Raw genomic sequence first — 19,583 nt, forward strand, 5'->3', positions numbered from 1 at the left:
TGATACAATCCAATGATGCTTACATGCCGGGGTATTGTCATGATTGGCCAAACCTATAAATAATCACAATTTAAAAATGCAACAATTTAGGGTGGGCATTTAGGAATCTAAATTGGGTGCAAGACAAAACATAAAAGGGGAGAAACACACATTTGGGCAAAGAGCAAAACGACAGTGCGCAGACTACCTCAATTTGGGCCCAAATGTTTTAAACAAATGCTAAAGGGAAAACACAACCAATTTCACGGGTCTAAATAAGCATTTAAAAATGCGCTAATTAGTTTGCAAATACAAGTCACAATAGAAACAGATAAAAATGTGCTAATTAGTTCGCAAATACAAGTCCAAAAATACACAGATATAAAAACACGAATTATTTCATACATTTCTGACTAACAAAACCAAAGGTTAAAAGAGTAAGGTCAAACAAAGTTGCATAAATACAAACATGAACATTTAATAAACAAGTGAAAAAAAAAACTTACCAATAGAGAATATATGTCTCCGGATCAAAAGGTCGTTGGGGCAGAGCCAAAAGAAACCTAACAAAGGCGAAAATTGGAAACATTAACGAGCCAAAATTCAGGAAAAGAAGGAGACACAAATTGAACAAAAGTTAGACGGCCAAAAACTTACCAAATAAATACACGCCAAAAAAAAAAACCACCAGAAAAAAAGCGAACGGAAAAAAATTAAAGAAAAAGACAAACCAAAGATAACTCCCAACAACGCCAAATCCAAAACCCGCCAACAATCCACTCCGACCAACATAACTTCCAACAACCAACAACCGCCACCTCGACTCGAGACGCCCCAAGCCATAAATAGTGTTTAGTTTCCCGCACAAATTAAGGAGGGATCATAGGAACGCACAATCAATGATGCGGCCGAAAAATAAGGACGCATGTATAAATACGTCACGAGCCAAAAAAAACGTTCTGGTGTATTTCTTGTTTAGAGATAAGACATGGCTACAGACCATGGAAACAATGGCCAACAGTCTGCCGGTAAGTATTTCAGGCATTTCAAAACAATGATTAATTTGAAACATAATATAGTGCAAGTTGTGAAGCTTAAAATTCTCAACATTTAAACAAATAGGTGAGGAGGATGACATGGAAGAGGCTGCTGGGCCCAGTATTCCGGCCAAAGCTGGCAAAAAGAAAAGGCAGCCACAATTCACAAGAAAGGAGATGGAGGTTTTGGTTCAGAAGTGTGTGGACATCCTACCACAGGCAGACAGGAATATGAGTGCAAGCCAGAAGTGGAGAATGTGGGAGGAGGTAGCCAGTGCTGTCAATAGGGTAGGTGATTATGTCCGTCTAGCCCGGGATGTCAAACGGCGGTAAGTAAAAACTTGACCCCCCTAAAACCAAAACCCATTTAAAACAATAGGATAATGGTTCCAATTTCACCCACAGATGGGCCAACTTCAAATATCGCCTGAAGCAAAAACTGGCGGACAGGGCTAGGCATGCAAGGGTTACAGGTGGGGGACCCACCCCTGTGTCATTGGAGTTGAATGATTTAGAAGAGCTGGCACAGGGGTGTGTGCAGGCTGTGGAGGTGTTTGGCGTGTCCAACATGGATACGGACATGCCAGACTTTGCGGCTCCTCATGTTGTCCAAGGTAAATATTGTGATGTCACCAACTCTGAAATGTTATTGTGCCAATATGTAGATTCTATTGTGACTCTTTTCTCATTTTTTCAACAGAGACACAGGCGGATGAGTCTGCTCCAGAGGGGAGCCTTGGCCGCAGAATTTCTGCTGGCTCTGCAGGGGAGGAACCAGTACATCCGGCTGAGGACCCTGCAGAAGCCAGTCCAGGGCAATCCCCCTCGCAGGCAGTGTCCCTCCTCACAGAACTCAATTTTAAATCGGATTTCCATATGGAGATTCTGCAGAGGATGGACGCCAGTCTGGTATGGGTGGCTGAGGCCCTGGAGCAAAATGCTGCGGCCAACGTGACCATTGGTAAGGCCCTGGCGGAAAATACCAGGGCCAATATCCGCATCGCCAATGCCTTGGAGCAGCTCGTTCGCCAGCACATGGTGGAGCCGACCTCCCTTCCTGCCGGAACATCAGGATCCTCCACCTCTGGCACAACATCAGCCAATCCTCCAAATGTGCCTAGCCCTGTGCCTAGTCCAGAGGCCACAACATCTGCCTCTGGACGGGCCAGCCCGATGACATCCCGGACCCGGTCTGGCGCCCTCCCTCCCCCAGCCAAACGGGGGAAAAAACGTTGACAGCACTGGCTACTTTTCCCACACTCCTTCTGTGCTTACCCCATATTCCTTTCTGGCCAAAACTTCCCTCTCCTTTCTTGTGAATTGTTTTTAATTTTTAGCTTTAAGTTTCCATACCTTTTATGTTTGCACAATTACAAATTTTTTTGGGAATAACACTGCAAAAAATGTTTGGGCCAAAAATGTGCATGAAAATGTTTTTATTTTCCAATAAATTTTTTAAAAATGTTCGACATTGTATTCTGACATTATTGTAGAAATGGTTTACATTTAATCCTGGCCCACAAGGCAAAAACGACCTCCCCCAAAATTTAACCGAAAAAAAAAGGGCTCTTTAAGGAACACTTTAAAATTTACATAAGGATGCAAATTCTCCAGGGAAAAGCAAAATGGAAAAAAACACACTAACATGATGACATTATTGTTACAATAGCCCAAAAACCAAATATCAACCCAAAAAAACCCACCAACAAATGTACGCTAATTGATTGTGTAATCCTGACATTAGCAGCTATGATTTCCACCTGCGTATACGGTTTTGTGCTAACGCAAAAAACTGATTTCAAAACACATTCCAAGCCGGTTTTCAATACAACACTAATTGTTTTTCTGACAAGCCGTGATTAATCGATGCAACATCGTGGAGGGCCGGGACGGAGGAGAAGGCCATCGCCAATGTGGTCGAGTAATCCAGACCCTAAGCTGTGCGAGCATTTTGAACAGAAAGAGGATCATCCAGTGACGTATGAGTTGGTACGAACACATTTGACGTTCGCATCTGATAATGTATGTACGCCCCAAAAACGCCTCGCCACGCCTGCGTTTTTCCATCTCCACTCCCGTCAACGCCCAAAATCGCCCTGTTCTGTCAATCACATTTGACATGTCACTTCCTGTACGCTATTTGACGAACGAGACAAAAAAAAATCGCAATATGCCGTACGCACATGCGCAGTGTTACACCGACGCATGCGCGCTTTCTCAACATCGGAACGCAACGAGCGTACTGCTGTTAACGAGCGGCTCTGAATCAGGCCCATAATCTCTAGTACATTATGTATATATGACATTCTTATTATTGTCAGAATTTTCATATTAAAATACACATCTATTTTGTAGGTTAAACCTAAAATGACTGAGGAATAAACAAGTTTTTACACTTTTTTATTATTTTGCCATAGTATATGCCATGACATGCATGGCACACTGTGTAACGCCTTCTTTACTTATTCTTCCATGCAAAAATCTTTCCTTTCAGGATATATGGAATTTTATTTGGCTAAATCAGCCATATAATAATAATAATAATAATAATAATAATAATAATAATAATAAAGGATTTAGGGCCTGATTCAGCATGGATCGCAGATGCTACAACCATCGCACAAAATTGCGATCAATCGCAGAACTGCCATAGCGTATACTCACACTCGCCAGTACGCAGTTGCGTATGCAATCTCAATGTCCACACATATTTATTGCAAATTGTCCCTTTGATCTGGCTAATTAATTTCTAATGACCTAAGTGAAAAGACTAGTTGTACAAAAGCACATTTTTTATCAATCTGTGTGCAATGTGTACAATTAGAAAAAGATATTTATTTATAACACTTTTTATAAAATGTGAAATGATTTTTGAATAAAAATAAATAATTATTCTAGAAAATTTAAAATACAATCAACAGAGTCTTGCATGTTGCGCAGATATTCTTTTATGCGACTCATCTCCACCATAAGAGCCTGTTGCGATTCAGGCCTCTGACGTTCTGCATCTGAAAAATAAATAAATAAAGAACATCAGCATATTTCTGTCACTTTACGTACAAATGCAAACAATTACAAAAAAGACAAACTTATGCACAAAATTAAGTATAGTAAATATACTAAAAAAACAAATTAAAAAAAAAAACATCACAGTTTAAATAAGGCTAATGCTGGGTACATACCTAACACTATGTCATCTGACCCGGCAGATCGGAACAACATATCCGCATCGACCAGTGTGTATCGGCTATGTCGCTGCCACGCATCATCAGCAGCATTGTCTGTCGGACCTGCATGCATGAAACGTGTTGCATTTAATGAATGGTGCAGAAATAAACAGATGATAATATAAAAACAACAAAGAGTGGCTGCACGTTCAAATCATACACCCCAGGGAAAATAAATTAAATATGAAACATTTTACTCATTAAAAAGACACATTTTCATATCATCATCAAAATGACAAAAACACATTACATATTGTACATATACATAAAAAAATATCTCTATAGTTATAATATTACAGATTGCATGGTATATGTAGAAAAAAACAAAAAAATATTTGTCCATGTATAACTAATTCACTTTTCTGATGGTAAACTGGGAGAAGATATGTAGAATGTAACAAATGATTGCAACAATAGTTATCCACACAGATTGAGATGTGCAAGTTGCACTTTGTATAAATTCCACACTCTCAGATGCATTGAAAATCACGTAGGTATTATAATCAGTGAATTGTTTAAATAAGATGCATATTAAATAGACTTAATTCAAACTGATGTCCCTTTCTAAAAGTGGTTATGGTTTGTAATACCTGGAGTGTGTGTTCCATATGGCTTTAATCAGGGGTTAAAGTGGGCCAGAACGGGACGGAAATGCGTTCCGTCACTTCTATTTGGAGACGGAAACAGTTCAGCCTCCTCCGACGCACCTCAGCCTGGCTCCATTTGCAGGGCGCCCACTGAGAGGCTGGAGCTCACTCTTGAGATCAGGCTTCAGGCTCTCCCCATGGGCACTATGTGAGAGATGTCATGACGTCTCTCATAGTTCAGAGGAACAGCTAGGCATACCGGAGACAGAGGACACAGGAGCGGGGCTTAAGGTAAGTATTGCTTTGTTTTTTTGTGTGTAAGTGGCTTCATATTCGGGGCATAACTTCTGGGGGCACTACTACTGGGGGCATTTACTCAGGGTCATTACTATTGGGGGCACTACTACTGGGGGCATTTATTTGGGGGCATTACTATTGGGACTACTACTACTGGGGGCATTACTATTGGGGTCACTACTACTGGGACATTTACTTGGGGGCATTACTACTGGGGCATTTACTCAGGGGCATTACTATTGGGGGCATTACTACTGGGGGCATTACTATTGAAACTACTACAGGGGACACTACTTCAGGGGGCATTACTTTTTGGGCATTACTTCTACAGGGGCATTACTACAGGGGGTACCACTACTGGTGGCACTGAATAAGGGGCACCACTACTGGGGGCACTTCATAAGGGATACTACCACTATGGGCACTGCATAAGGGGCACTACCACTACTGGGGGCACTGTATAAGGGGCATTACCACTGTGGGCACTGTATCAGGGGCACTACAACTACTGGGGAAACTGTATAAGGACATATACAAAAAACAGAGTTGCAGATGCACTATGCAATCATTACTGTATACATTTAAATTTATAATATAGAATTTCAGAGGTAGTTTGCATATCAATGGCCACTGATACGGGCCTGCCCACCAGCGTCAAGGTCACCTCATTGAGCAGGTCCCTAACACTCTGGGGTTCACATCTGGGACGCAGGGCACCCCAAAAGTCAGCTAGCCAAAGACTTTTGGGGTGCCCTGCGTCCCAGATGTGAACCCCAGAGTGTTTAGGATTAGGAACACCCCCTGGAGACTAAGGGTTAGACTGTAGGGAAGGGGGGAATTAGGTTTAGGCATTTAGAGGGGTGTTAGGGTTAGGCATTTGGGGGGAGGTTAGGTCTAGGCATCCCTAAGGGAGGGTTAGGGGGAAGGTTAGGTTAGTGAATAGAAAAAATACTCCCCTGTCGGGATCTTCACTGCCGGTGTTCGGCTGTCGGCGGTAAATCATAGTGATTCCGAATCAAGATTGTGCTACTGTGTGGCATAATTTGATTTGGTAATGCTATTGTGTGACCATGTCCTTTCTTTTAAGACCACGCCCTTGTTTTATGCATGCCATAGGCACACGCTGTCCCTTTTTTTAACAAAAATGCTGAGGGGGGTGAGTTCCACCACTTCTCTAGGACCACTTTAAACACTGTTATAGATGCTGCAGGTAGTATTGATGGTGTCCTCTCAGCTGTTATATAGTTGCCGGCAACTCAATCACCGTATGTAGGCTGGGTATAATGATACCACTGCTGTCCACCTGAGAGTGATGGGTGGCATGGGAATCTGGGCAGTGTAGCACCCCCAAAGATTACTGCTGGAACAGGACCTCCCTACTCCCACAGGGCAGCCTGTTTGAACTCAGCTGCTCATCCGTAGGTGGTGGGCGGCATGGATGTATGGGCACTTTGATTGCATCTGCCTTGGGATCTCCCCACTGCAGCTCCAGTGGATAGCCGGGAACATTTGCAGGCAGCAGCCAGTTGATTGTAGAGTACAGCACCCAGCAGGAATAGTGGATGTATAGTATATGTATATTAATGAATTTAGCTGTAAATGGTGTGTCTGCCTTGAGAGTATGGTTGTATAGCCAATTGTTAATTGCATATTGATTGCGTATGGACGCACTACATGCCCTCCATATGCATGTGCATATAGAAGGCTCAGATGACTCTGGAATTCTGGAAACCATGGTGGAAGGAGATCTTTCTGACATACAAGAATATCTGGAAGGATTTGTAGGGGACTTGCAGAATGAAGATCCCCCTTGGATATACTTGCAGATGTTGATGGTGATCCTGTTGTGTCACCAAATGCTCCTTCTCCAGCTCCTCCTCACACATCACTTCCACATGAGTCTGTCAGAACTGGACTAAACAAACTCAACAGATGACAACATATGAGCTACTGTATATGTATTACTAAAAGGGAAAACAAGATCCTTATAAAAGAGGCAATATCCAGATTTCATAGTGGGACCAAATTTCGGCCTAAAGATCACGGAAGGATCTGGATTAGACAAAAAGTTAATTCTGTGAGCTCCAATATGTGGACCCTGAAATACCTGCGTAAACAGTAAGAGTTTTTTTAAATATCCAATAATAACAATTATGTAAATGTTTTAAAAACCAATAAAATAATTACTTAAAAAAAGAGTATGTTAGCTGATATTATTTTTAGGACCTGTGTACAGTCTAATTGTCAAATATGCATATTGCTTTTGTTGTAAACAACAGATGTGTGTGAAATCTTTTAAAGTGCAATAAAATCAATAGAAACATTTTAGAATCAATTTTTTTTAACTTATTCTTAAAATGGAGTGACCTTTGCAGCAGTCTCAGGAACAAACTGAAATCCCAGATCAAGCATGAAAAAGGGCCAGATGGTCTCTTCCCTTTGATCTTGGAATTGACCCCACAAGATTTGAAATTGTGGGGACCTTAGAACGGGGTTGTTGACAAATGCCCACCTACAACATCCTGCGGTGCCTGCCACTGATGTCCCGCATGTTGTGTCTGGTACTTGTGTATATTTTAATTCAGTTCAGTCTATCTTCTTTTACCTTACAAATTGTAAATATGTTTCTTCTTTTCTTTCTTTTCTACCTGCTGGCATGCCGGAAGCTGAGCTCCCAGCGGTCGGCATCCAGCCCAGCTCTACGTGCCCTATAGACTGCATGTGTGTATTCCAATTAGCACACAATCCAGTGAATTAGCAGCTCCACCATTTTGTGAGTGACAGCAATCTCATTCTGTGAGAGTGCTGAATCTGCCATTAACCACAGAGTGTGATGGCATACCATATCTGTATTGCGCAAGGAACACGTCCATTAAGGTGTCAGCCTTAATGATAATAATTTCATTGCTTTTTGAAGTTTGAGTGGCAGAAAATCAATAGGTTTTGTGAATTTTCAGATCATGTCTAAGCAGCACTAATGGGACGTATGAAACCATAAGGTTTTTTGTCTATGAAATATATAGATAGGTACTTAGATAGATAGATAGATAGATAGATAGATTTAACATTAACTTGATAAGGTATTGCTGAAACAAAGAACCTTGCTTCCTCTGTTTGTCCAAAATCAATGCCAAAATCTAACTGCATGGCTAAATATCAAAGTGTGATTAATAAGGCCCATAAAGTAAATGAGCAGCAAATGAATGTGGTATTGTAGGTCAGCAAGTAGACAAGGAGAATAGAGATAAGAAAACTGCAGCAATCAGCTGAAGTTCTTTATAGCCTGTCCCATAGAAAGTACAGAAAGAGTCCAAAACTTGTATATGGCAGGTGGGTTGAGATTCCCCAGAGAAAATATTCTTGACCTTATGCTGTCATGGTTTTGACTTATCACCTCAGGTGCACATGCTACTGTCCAGTAGTTTCAATATATGTGAAAATGTAGTCCTGTTTATTATTTTATGTGATTGAAACTTTCTTTCAGAGACTATTAGTTGAGAGGACACTCCCTCTTTTGATAGGAAACATGTGATAGCCTGCTAGCACTAGGTACCACTTATTTTGTCAACTAATGGCTATGGTGTTCATTTCAGAGAGGACCTGCATCAGTCTACACCTATCAGGAGGCACTCTGTAGAAGGAAACTGGCATGTGAAATTATGGATTGATGTGTATGTGCATAGTAACTCACCAGAGAGCTATAGCGTGATTCTGCCAGGGTTTGGTACAGTGAAGAGCTGCTGCAGGAAGTGCCTTCTGATGTGTCCCAAGTCACAGTGTGGATTACTGGCTATAATGTCATAGAGGATCGACAAAATTGAAAGAGGTGGTACTGTTATAACTTTTACTGTTGTGTAATATATCTTTTCACGCTCCATTTTACTGCCATGTAATTGTCAGGTGTTTGTCATTTTTTTATCTTTTTGTCACTTTGTTTCTGTTGAAAGGATGTTTTTAGTGTTAGTTTCCCAACACCCTTCAAGACGTGGGATTTGTGAGCAAGGTTTCACTGATGACTTTGCTCTCACTATTACTGGCTGACTCTACAAAATGTATAGCCTTTTGGGGCAGCACTGTTTCCCTAGTGGCCTTGCTGATGGTAGGGAATTTACTACTTTTCTTTCCATGCCCTGTCCTGCTCCCTTTTTACTTCCTAATTTTATTACCTCATTCATCTTGGTGACACTGGGCATTAACCATTCCCTCCACTGATCCTGTTTCACTTGTTAAATGTATTTTAAATATATGCTGATTAATGTTATGGAGCTTAACACCTCACAAAAATTGTTCTTATTGCAGATTTCCTGTTACCCCATTCAGTTACTACTTATAATAGCATGTTACATGGAAGTACATTTCAAAGGGACACCACATGTTCCACCTTTTTTGTGAAACCAAAACCATGTGATCCAACTACAAGCCAATAAATTATTTGCTAAGGCCCTAGTGTTTTTGGCTTAATTACTTTCTGCCTCAGCTATTATTGTGTACCCAGACCAAGTTGGTTTTGTACTCACCAGACAGACTTTGGTTTACACTTGATGTATGACCAATCTGATCTACCATATCAATAAAACTAAGACCCTGTCTAAAGTCTTAACTCATGTTGCAAAAAAATTTTTTGACTACTCCCAACCATAGATGCTCTGATCCCTATGTAGTTACTGCTTTCATGCATAATTTCTACAGGCTATACAAGATATATATTCCAACTCATCCTCCACTGTTTAAACTAATGGCCTTTATTCCCCACCATTTGCTTTGAGTAATGAGACATGACAGGGTTTTTCCTTGTCTCAATTAATATTTGATTTTATTATTGAGCCACTTGCAGCTAGAATCCAACTCAATGAGTATATTATATTAGTTGATGATATCCCTTAGAAAAATTCACAGTTTGCTGTTGATGTGCTGTTAATCTACTCACAGACTTTGCTCCCAAATCTTTTCTGAGAACTTGATTTGTATATGGAGCCTATACAGCTTATTAGGTTACTGGTACTAAGTCAGAGTACCGTGCCTTTCATTTTCCATCACATACCTGCAGTATAAGATTAATTTTGATGTATCTGGGGGCTCAGGGCTATTCAGTTCTTAGGAGTCTCGATCACTAAATATTATAATCAGCTTTTCACACTGATTATATCCCTTTGTTTAAAGTTATTGGGGAGGATATAGCCAAGTGAAATCTCCTCCATATCTTGTATAGGTAGATTTAAGAACATCAAGAAGAATATCTTACATTGAATTCTTTAATTTAAAAAAAAAAGTTTCAGGAATTTCAATCCTTACGTTGACTTCCTCAGATCTTGAGACTATCATTGGCATACTGTATGCCATCCTCTAAGACAAGCTTACCTTTGATATATGGATACATTAAACAAGAAGTTGGATCTCTCTCCATACCCATCTCCCCTGACTTACCATTTGGATAGATTTCATATTATAGTCTTCCGTGGGTTCATGTGGATATTGAAAAACTCCTCCACATTTGTAAAGTCTTTGCTCTTCATACTTTCTCATATTTCTGTGTTTGCTACCCCATCTCTAGGCCATTATATATAGTTACACCAAGATCTGGTTCAGATTCATTCAGTCACAATGTACATCTCCTTAATTGCAGATACCTATGGCTTTCAGGTACTAAAAGTTAAGTTGTGAGAGTTAAGAGCCCTTCCTTCTCTTGAGGTGAAATAACTCAAGCTGGCATGGGAAAAAGACCTGTGAGTCTAGGTAGGTTTGGAGGGGTGGTCACTCATTCATCAGAACATAGTTAAGTCTTCTATTAACATGGCCTCTACAGGAAATCTTCTATCAAATTTATACCAGATAGAACTTGGTCCCAGATAAATTGCATTTAATTTATCTGTAATATTCTGATATAGGCTGGGAAAACTGTGGCTTGAAAGGCACATTCAGTAGAATGCTCCCATTTTGGTGGGAGAATGCCCTGTAATTTTGGTATTTTGGAATGTAATTCTTACATTTTTGTTGTCCACATTACTAAAGTTGATTTCTCAAGGGATCCTCTGCCTATCTTGCTATGAAAACTGTTGAACAGGTCCTTAAAAACATTGTGAAGTTGGCTGCTCATAATCTCAATACTGCCAAGCTTGTTGTTGCCATGAACTGGAAGAAACTGATTGCTGATGGCTCTTACTAGTAAATTATGTGATCACTATGGAATATGTCACTACTTTCCTACATAGTGAAGCCAATTACTTTCACAAAGTATGGGACCCATGGTACAGTACCTTTACCATAATGGCCATCTCTCAGGTCCTCTTAAGATGTATGTGTTCCTTGTTATTTTCTTGTTCCATGTGCCAGTGTCCTATCTTTGTCTTTGTAACAATATTTCGCCTATTTGTTACTCTTCCCTTTCTTCCACTCTCTCTTTCCATCTCCCCTTTCATCCTATCATTCTCCCTCAACATACAGTTAGATACTCCAACAGCTGATTAATGATTACTGATGGGTGCAGAACTTTATACAGTCTCCTTTGTTCTGCTCTGGGACACATCTTGTATACTTGTAGTGTTAAAAATGCCTACTTTATTTTCTGTTGGAATACATAATGAGAATTTATGATAAAAAAGTTTTTAACATTAGTACGCAAAGATGAAGTCAATAATCACTATATAGACAGTCATAATGTCAACACCAGAATGTTGAAATTTCTACATGTTGACACCTCTACCATGTCATTACACTTAAAATGTCAACAGTCTCCTTACTGGTCTTCCCCAAAACAGAGTTTCACCACTACAATCCATTTTGAATGCAACTTTGAGGCTGATCTTACTCACTAACCATTCATCATCTGTTGCTCTGCTCTGTCAGTCACTCCATTGTTTACCTCTATTCTAAAAAATTCAATATAAAATACTTTTTCTTAGATATACTGTAAGGTTATTAAATAAGGGTCTGATTCAGAGTCGCATGCAAATGCAAATGCATTTGCGAATTTTACCGCTTAGCAATTGCTAAAATATGCTAGTGCATCAGCCAGCAGAATTTGTGTTGAGATGCCCACCGGAGCCCTCGTAGCTGCCTGCAACTGTGTATATAAATGAGGAATTGGACACAGATCCTCAAAACACACACGCATGTTGGATGAAGCTCCCTGTAACCACCCACAAAATGGTCTATTCCTGTCAATCAATTGCAAGTAAATACTCACAGCAAGCTCTATTGCAATTCATTCACAGTCTGTGCACAATGCGGCTGTGATGCATGCACAAACCACCAATAATCACTCAACTGCGTGATCATCAGACTATCATTCAACTCTGAATCAGGCCCTAGACTACACCAACAAACAGTATCTCTTTGCTAATCTCAAAAAATCTCCCAGCTTGACTTCTCCTATCAGCACAAGATCTGCGTTTCTCATCCACATTTATTACTTGCTCAAATTCATGGTTACAGGGATTTTTTTGGACTGCACCAAGTCTGTGGAATGCCCTCCCATGCACATTGACTTAACTCTAGTCTCCAAACCTCCAAGTTTCCCTGCAAAATTCACCTCATTTAAATATTGTTGTCATAGTACTTACACTAAAACAAGGATATTCGTATGTCTGTGCTACCCTGGTCAATAATCAAAAAGTAAAGTACAAAGCCATGGAGCCCTGGACCCTGCTTTAATGCACCACTGTAAAAAAGAGCAGAACCATTCAAAAAAGCCACAAAACATAGCCCAGACCAAGTTCAAGTAATTTATCACATAATAGTTACTACCAACAATGAAATCCAGATTCCAAACTGACTCAGGGTGCCAAGGATGGTGACAAAAGTCAGAAACCCCTGAACTAAATTTAGGGCCTCCTCAGAGGACTAGAGAACCACCTGCAAAGGCATTGCATTATTGGTATCAGTTTTCAATAAATGCTGCAAAAGGTGGTATTTCCCATGCAGCTTCTTGGACATTAACTCCAGATAGCATGCAACAAATAAATAAAAACCTCAGCTAATTTGTATAGAACCAAAAAGTCTCCACGAAGAAACCCTCCAGCCCCAAGATACCGCAAAACTCTTCTTGCCCTTATCATGACCTGGCCCTTGAGGTTTCCAGTCATAGAATTTTGAGTTGGGGTGACGAGGTGAGGAGGCAACAGTAAATGAGGAGAAAGTACAGTACATACAACTTCCTCTTCGGCTAATTCCAGGTGTTGACCAGAGACGCAGAGTCTAACTCATTGGTGGTTTTCACCAGTGACCCCTCCAATTTGGATATGAATTTAGCTGTGCCCAATGAGCAGGTCACGGCCCCCTGATGAGGGACCCAGGAATTAGCAACTGACAGAGAGATAAGAAAAGACAACTGAGTGGCTGGAAATTATCAATGGTGAATACCGGAAATCACTGATCTTAGTAATACAGAAGTATATTGGTAGAGACTGTTGTAGAATATCACTGGAGTGTATCACTAGTGACCAATGTTGAATAGCACTGGTAGTGACTGATGTTGAATATCACTGAAGTGACTGATGTTGTATATCACTGAAGTAGTGACCAATAATGAATATCACTGGAGAAAAACAGTAGTAACTCAAGTAAAATCTCGCATGGACTGGTGAAGCATACTGAGGATACAACAGCGTGGAGCCTGGAACAATGATCCAAAGCTAGCAGTTACTGGAGAAGAGAAGTTGTTCATGTGACTTCCTGTTTCTTGGAGTCCTGCTTTATAGAATCTGGTAGCTGTCCATTGGAGGAGAGAGTCAGCTGAGAGGTGACCAGGCTACAATTGGTGGAGGGTCCGGTCAGGTGAGACATACAATATGATTGTATGGTTGCTCCCATGACCGCCACTCCGATATGGAGGATTGTGTGGAAGTAAACAGGGCCCTGGGGATAATACTTAGCTTGTCACTCGCCACCGCACATAACGTCTGACCGCACAGCTAGTTAGGGGAAGCCGACATTTCAGTGAGTAACGGCCTATCCCAGGCTGAATCCTGACAGTCCTCCTCTTTAACAGTGAACATATCCTCAAACTTTCCATGATGAATCCTCTAGATGACCTAAAAATGAATATCCCTCAACACAGCAGTACTACACAATACACGCATGACCCTCCCACATGCACATTAACAGTTTACACCTTAAAACATAGAAACATAGAATTTTACGGCAGATAAGAACCACTTGGCCCATCTAGTCTGCTCCATTTTTAAACATATTGTTACCTCAACCCTTATTGATTCTTACTTCTTCTGAAGGATATCCTTCTGTCTATCCCATGCATGTTAAAATAGCTCTACTGTCTTAGCCTCTACCAACTCTGATGGGAGCCTATTCCACTTGTCCACTATCTTTTCTGTGAATTAATTTTTCTTCAAATTTCCCCTGAACCTACCACCCTACAGTTTCAGAACATGTCCTCTTGTTCTAATACATATCTTTCTTTGAAGAATGTCTCCTTCTTTTACCTTGTTAAAACCCTTTATATAATTGACTGTTTCTATCATGTCCCCCCTTTTCCTTCTCTGGCCAAACTTAACATATTAAGTAGTCTTTCCTGGTACGTTTTGTGGTATAGGCCTTGCACCATTTTAGTTGCCCTTCTTTGTACAGTCTCTAATGTATTAATATCCTTCTAAAGATATGGTCTCCAGAACTGAACACAGTATTTCGAGATGAGGATGTACCAATGACCTATACATTGGCATCATCACTTCTTTCTTTCTGCTACTGATTCCTCTCCCTATGCAACCAAGCATCTGACTTGCCTTCCTCATTGCTTTGTTACAATTTTTGCTTGCCTTTAAGTCACCTGAAATAGTGACTCATAGATTCCTTTCCTCTTCAGTAGTTTGCAGTATAGTGCTATTAATACTATATTTAGCTCTTGGATTTTTGAGACCCAAGTGCACAATCTTGCATTTTTTGGCATTAAACTGTAGTTGCCTGTTCTTGACCATTCCTCTAGTCTACCTAGATCATCAATCATTTGTTTTACCCCTCCTGGTGTGTCTATCCTGTAGCATACCTTTGTGTCTTCTGCAAAAAGGCATACTTTCCCTTCAATACCATTTGCAATGTCACAAATAAAGATATTAAAAAGCACTGGTCCAAGTACAGATCCCTGAGGTACTCCACTGGTAACATTTCCTTCTTGAGACTGCACTCCATTTACTACAACTCTCTGTTTCCTATCCTGCAGCCATGATCTTATGCATTCAACTATTTTTGTATCCAATCCCATGCTTTCCAGTTTATTTAACAGTCTGTGATGTGGAACAGTGTTAAAAGCCTTACTAAAGTCTAGATAAGCTATATCTATGGCCCCCCTTTATCTAGTTCCTTAGTCACTCAGTCAAAATAGTCAATAAAATATGTTTGACATGATCTCCCCCCAGTAAATCCATGCTGTTGGGGATCCTGCAAATTGCTGGATTTGAGATAATCTACAACTCTTTATTTTAAGAGTGTTTCCATCAATTTCCCTACTACTGATGTAAGGCTCACTGGTTGGTAGTTGCTTGCCTCTTCCTTGCTTCCACTTTTGTGCAGTGGGACAACTTTTGCTCTTTTCCAGTCCTGTGGAATTACTACAGTAGCTAGTGACTGGTTGAATAATTCTGTTAATGGTGTTACCAGCACCCCTTTAAGCTCTTTTAGTATCCTTGGATGTGTCCCATCTGGCCCCATTGATTTATCCCCTTTCAGTTTTGAGAGTTCTGTTAGGATATTCTCCTCTGTAATTTGCTTGTTCCTACCTCATATTTCTTATTACACCTGCAACTTAACTATGGCCCCTTCCCTTCTCTTTCAGTAGCGAATACTGAACAAAAATAATTATTAAGATGATCAGCTACAGTGGCAAACGCAGGATTTTGAAAGGGGGGTTTCCAAATAATAGGTTACAGACCCAATGACAAAAACGTCTAGCCAGAACAAGCTTGCAACATACACTTTATTGTGTACATCAAGTGTATTAATATAAATAACAATAAATAATATAAATAACAAGGCATCTGGGCATAAAGCTTGCTTATGCACAATGTGTAACAGTATGTACGAACAAAATTTAAACTACCAGTGCAATTTCAACATTTGAACTAAACGTAAAGTAATTTAACAGTACTTTAAATGTCAATATGTCCCAGTTCCATTCTACAGTTATGGAGGCCAATAAACTCTGCCAGGACATGATCTACAGCAGGAGAGGTTTTATTATGTATATGGAGCAAAGCTAAACCATTCAGATGGCTTTGCCCCATAGTGCTGCGCAGATGGGTTTTTAGAAGCTTTAGAGAACTGAAGCTGCACTCTGCTTCACAGGTAGTGACTGGAAGTACACATAATATCTGAAGTAGGGTGCTTATATGGGGTATGCCAGCTTACTAGCATGGCATAGAGATTCAAAAGGTGTGGAGGGGAGAATGGCTGTATCCTGAGCTTTCCAATGATTTTTCCATAGCATCAGCTCAGCATGGAATGTTCTTGGAGAAGGAAGATCATCCTCATACATATTAGTGAAATTAGTTATCATTTGACTCTGATCTGCACTGTCTGTAACAATTACAGATGGAATGATGGTCAGTGCTGTCATTGCTTTTGTCTGATGATCAGAGAAGCGAACATCAAGCTCTGCAATAAGATGGTCAAGATACGGGACAGTAATGACACGCCTGTAATAGATTTCAGGATTTTCTGCTGGAAAATTGGTTCTATGGGTTTGATGACCACAGGTACGTGGGAGACTAGGTGTAACTCCTAACATTAATCCTAAATCACTGGCTTTCTTAAAGAGCATGGCATGCTCATTATCAATATCCTGTCTGATTCCTGCCATTTTAACTTTTAGAACCTCAACTGCAGAACAGGCCTTCACAATGTAATTTGCTTTAGCTTGTAGTAAGACAGTAAGTCCTTTAACAAACGACATACAGTGCTGTACTACTACTAAAGTAATGATGTGGTCAAAAGTAGTTAAAGTAAGGTGCAGAGATTTGGCATCAACCACACTATCTTTGCTCCAGGATGCTGGATTTTCTGATGGTGGATTATAAATGTCCACAAAACATTTCACTATTGCAGGATACAAGTCAAGGAAGGTCTCCAGTGCATGATGCCGTTCTATCCAACAGGTCCTGCACAGAGACTTCAACCTTTTTCTTGTAGCTTCTGGGCACTCTCTAGAAATAGCAGCCTCAAGAGCAGTTTGGCGTTTTGGGTGAGAGTTAAAAAAAGTGTGTACTCGATCCACAGCACCAAACATATTCCTCACCATGGGAATATTAGAAGCTGCCATGATGGCTAGGTTTAAAACATGGGAGCAGCAATGAGTATAGACCGCCTTTTTGTACTGACGATATATAATTGCAGCAGCACCTTTCACCTTCCCTGCCATTGATCATGCACCATCATATGCCTGACCACGAAGTTTGTTCAAAGAAAGTCCGGCCATATTAATGCCTGTGAGGATTTGTTGTGCAATATTTTGCCCAGTGACCCCCTCACTGCATTCTATAAATCTTAGGGACTCCTCTCTAATTAAACCTTCTTTACTGACAAATCGAATGACAAGAGCTAGTTGTTCTTTATTGCTGATGTCAGCTGTTTCATCAGCTATGACGGTAAAGAATTCTTCCACATCTGCAACTATCATCCTAGTCAGAATGTTTCCACAGATGTCTATGATTTCGTTTTGAACCCGCCAGCTAGTGTACCTTGCATTTTTGGCTGACTTACTTAGATGTTCTCTCAACTCACTGTCTCCCTCACTTCTGTAATCTAATATAGCCTTGAAGTTGCCTTTGTTAGTAGAGTCACCTGCATCGCTGTCTCTATGGCCTCTAAGAGCAATATTTTGTCGCCCACACAGAATGATGGCGCTAATTATTGGTCTAAGCTTTGCTCGATTTTCTTCAAAATTCCTACCCCTTTCTGCATTTAGATAGTGGTCCACTGGCTTCTGGAGTCCCTTATAAGTGTTTTTAAACTCTGTGCCTAGTGATACAGCATTCATATGGGTTAAACTCACTTGGTGCTTATTTAATGCGCTAGCCATTTTTGTCCAGTTAGAATATGGCACAGACACAAAGTTTTCTGCTGCACCACTTGGCAGAGAGAAAAGAGTATAGAAAACACAAAGTCCAGCATCTAGGCATTTGGAATATGCCAGCCATTTGAATTGTGACAGATAGTCACGTTGGAACTTGCGTTGCTTTCCATACGACAGCTTCTTTGGCAATTGAAAATCTTTTGGGGGTTTATAAAAATTCTCTAGCACATTGAACTTCTCTGCATCACTGAGGGAATGAGATAGGGCAATGCTGATGTCTGGTTGAGATGGATTAAGCTGTTCCACAAGTAGAACGCTCGGTGCATTCCCTGTGTCTGCCTCATTATCTGAGCATCCTTCTGAAAGACCTGGACATTCGTCTAAGTTTATTATTGATGTGGTTATTTCAGCAGAGGATGTTCCTGCCTCACTCTCAGAGTTTCCCTCCAAAAGAACCGTACCAGGGTGCTCGACCAAACAGCTTTCAGAAGCAGTGGAAGCTGTCACTGTAGCTTTTGAAGCTGCTTTAAAATATTTCTGGATAGCACCCTTTTGTTTACATGGCCGCTTTGACATTGTTCTTAGCTCGGAAACAACTTGTGACTTTTCTATAAGATACAATTAAAGTAAAATATGTTAAAAAAATTTAAACATTATATGGTATTATCATGGATAAAACCAAAACACATCCCTACCACACACTAATGGTGCTTACACACTATCAGATAAAGTGTACGATTTAAACTATAACGATCAGATCATTATCACTCAAATAGTACACTTTAATGCCCCCTCAAACGACGCTCAATGAGCAGGCACGAATGGTCGATAACGATATCTACCATCGCCCATGCATGCAGGCCAACATGGTCGATATCGACCATGTTAACCTGTTTACTATAGGGACCCACGATCAACAGTAGTTGGGGAGTTGCTGCATGTGCTGTATGCTCGATCCAGCACATGCAGAACGATCAGACAACGATCGTCTGATCATTGTCTGAAACAAGCAAAATATGTCTTCATTGCTGTTCTGGGGGAATAAACAGATAACTGTAAGTTTTAAGGCTCTCGTTGCTGTACTGCTATGCAATCACAGTTATAACAATCTATTGCATAACCTGAAGGTGACCAAATTGCTGTTTTATAAAATGCTGTATTAGTCCTTTTTTTTTTTTAAAGGTCTCATTTTATCAATGTGTGTTATTAGATGCCAGTTCAGAGTGAGAAGACAAATGGATGCGCTGCCACCATTTCCGTCTGATTGCTATGTACAGAGGGCCTGATTCAGAGCCAGATGCTATTTGCGGACGGTTGTTCTGAAAAAGGGGCCGGATATTTAAATTAAGCGCTCGCTCTTTGCGGTCTGTTGACGCCTCTATGTCTGAACGAGCGAACGAAACATGCGCTCGCTATATTGAAAAAATGCCCCCTGGCT

At 40.5% G+C, this 19,583-nt stretch overlaps 1 protein-coding gene across 1 annotated transcript; it reads right to left on the reverse strand.

Annotated features, from left to right (window-relative positions):
• Positions 1–16,459: 16,459 nt before the first annotated feature.
• LOC148542876 (52 kDa repressor of the inhibitor of the protein kinase-like) lies at positions 16,460–17,392 on the reverse strand. The gene has a single exon (XM_088460221.1). It carries the CDS (start codon positions 17,390–17,392, stop codon positions 16,460–16,462), a length of 933 nt encoding a protein of 310 aa, XP_088316347.1.
• Between the last annotated feature and the right edge of the window lie 2,191 nt (positions 17,393–19,583).

Source organism: Taudactylus pleione, unplaced genomic scaffold (assembly GCF_031769625.1).
Source record: "Taudactylus pleione unplaced genomic scaffold, aTauple2 ptg000007l, whole genome shotgun sequence".
NCBI classification, from domain to species: domain Eukaryota; kingdom Metazoa; phylum Chordata; class Amphibia; order Anura; family Myobatrachidae; genus Taudactylus; species Taudactylus pleione.

What these genes read in the sequence shown, in the direction of transcription:
- LOC148542876 (XM_088460221.1), bottom strand. Translation starts at nt 17,392, where the DNA reads ATGGCAGCTTCTAATATTCCCATGGTGAGGAATATGTTTGGTGCTGTG.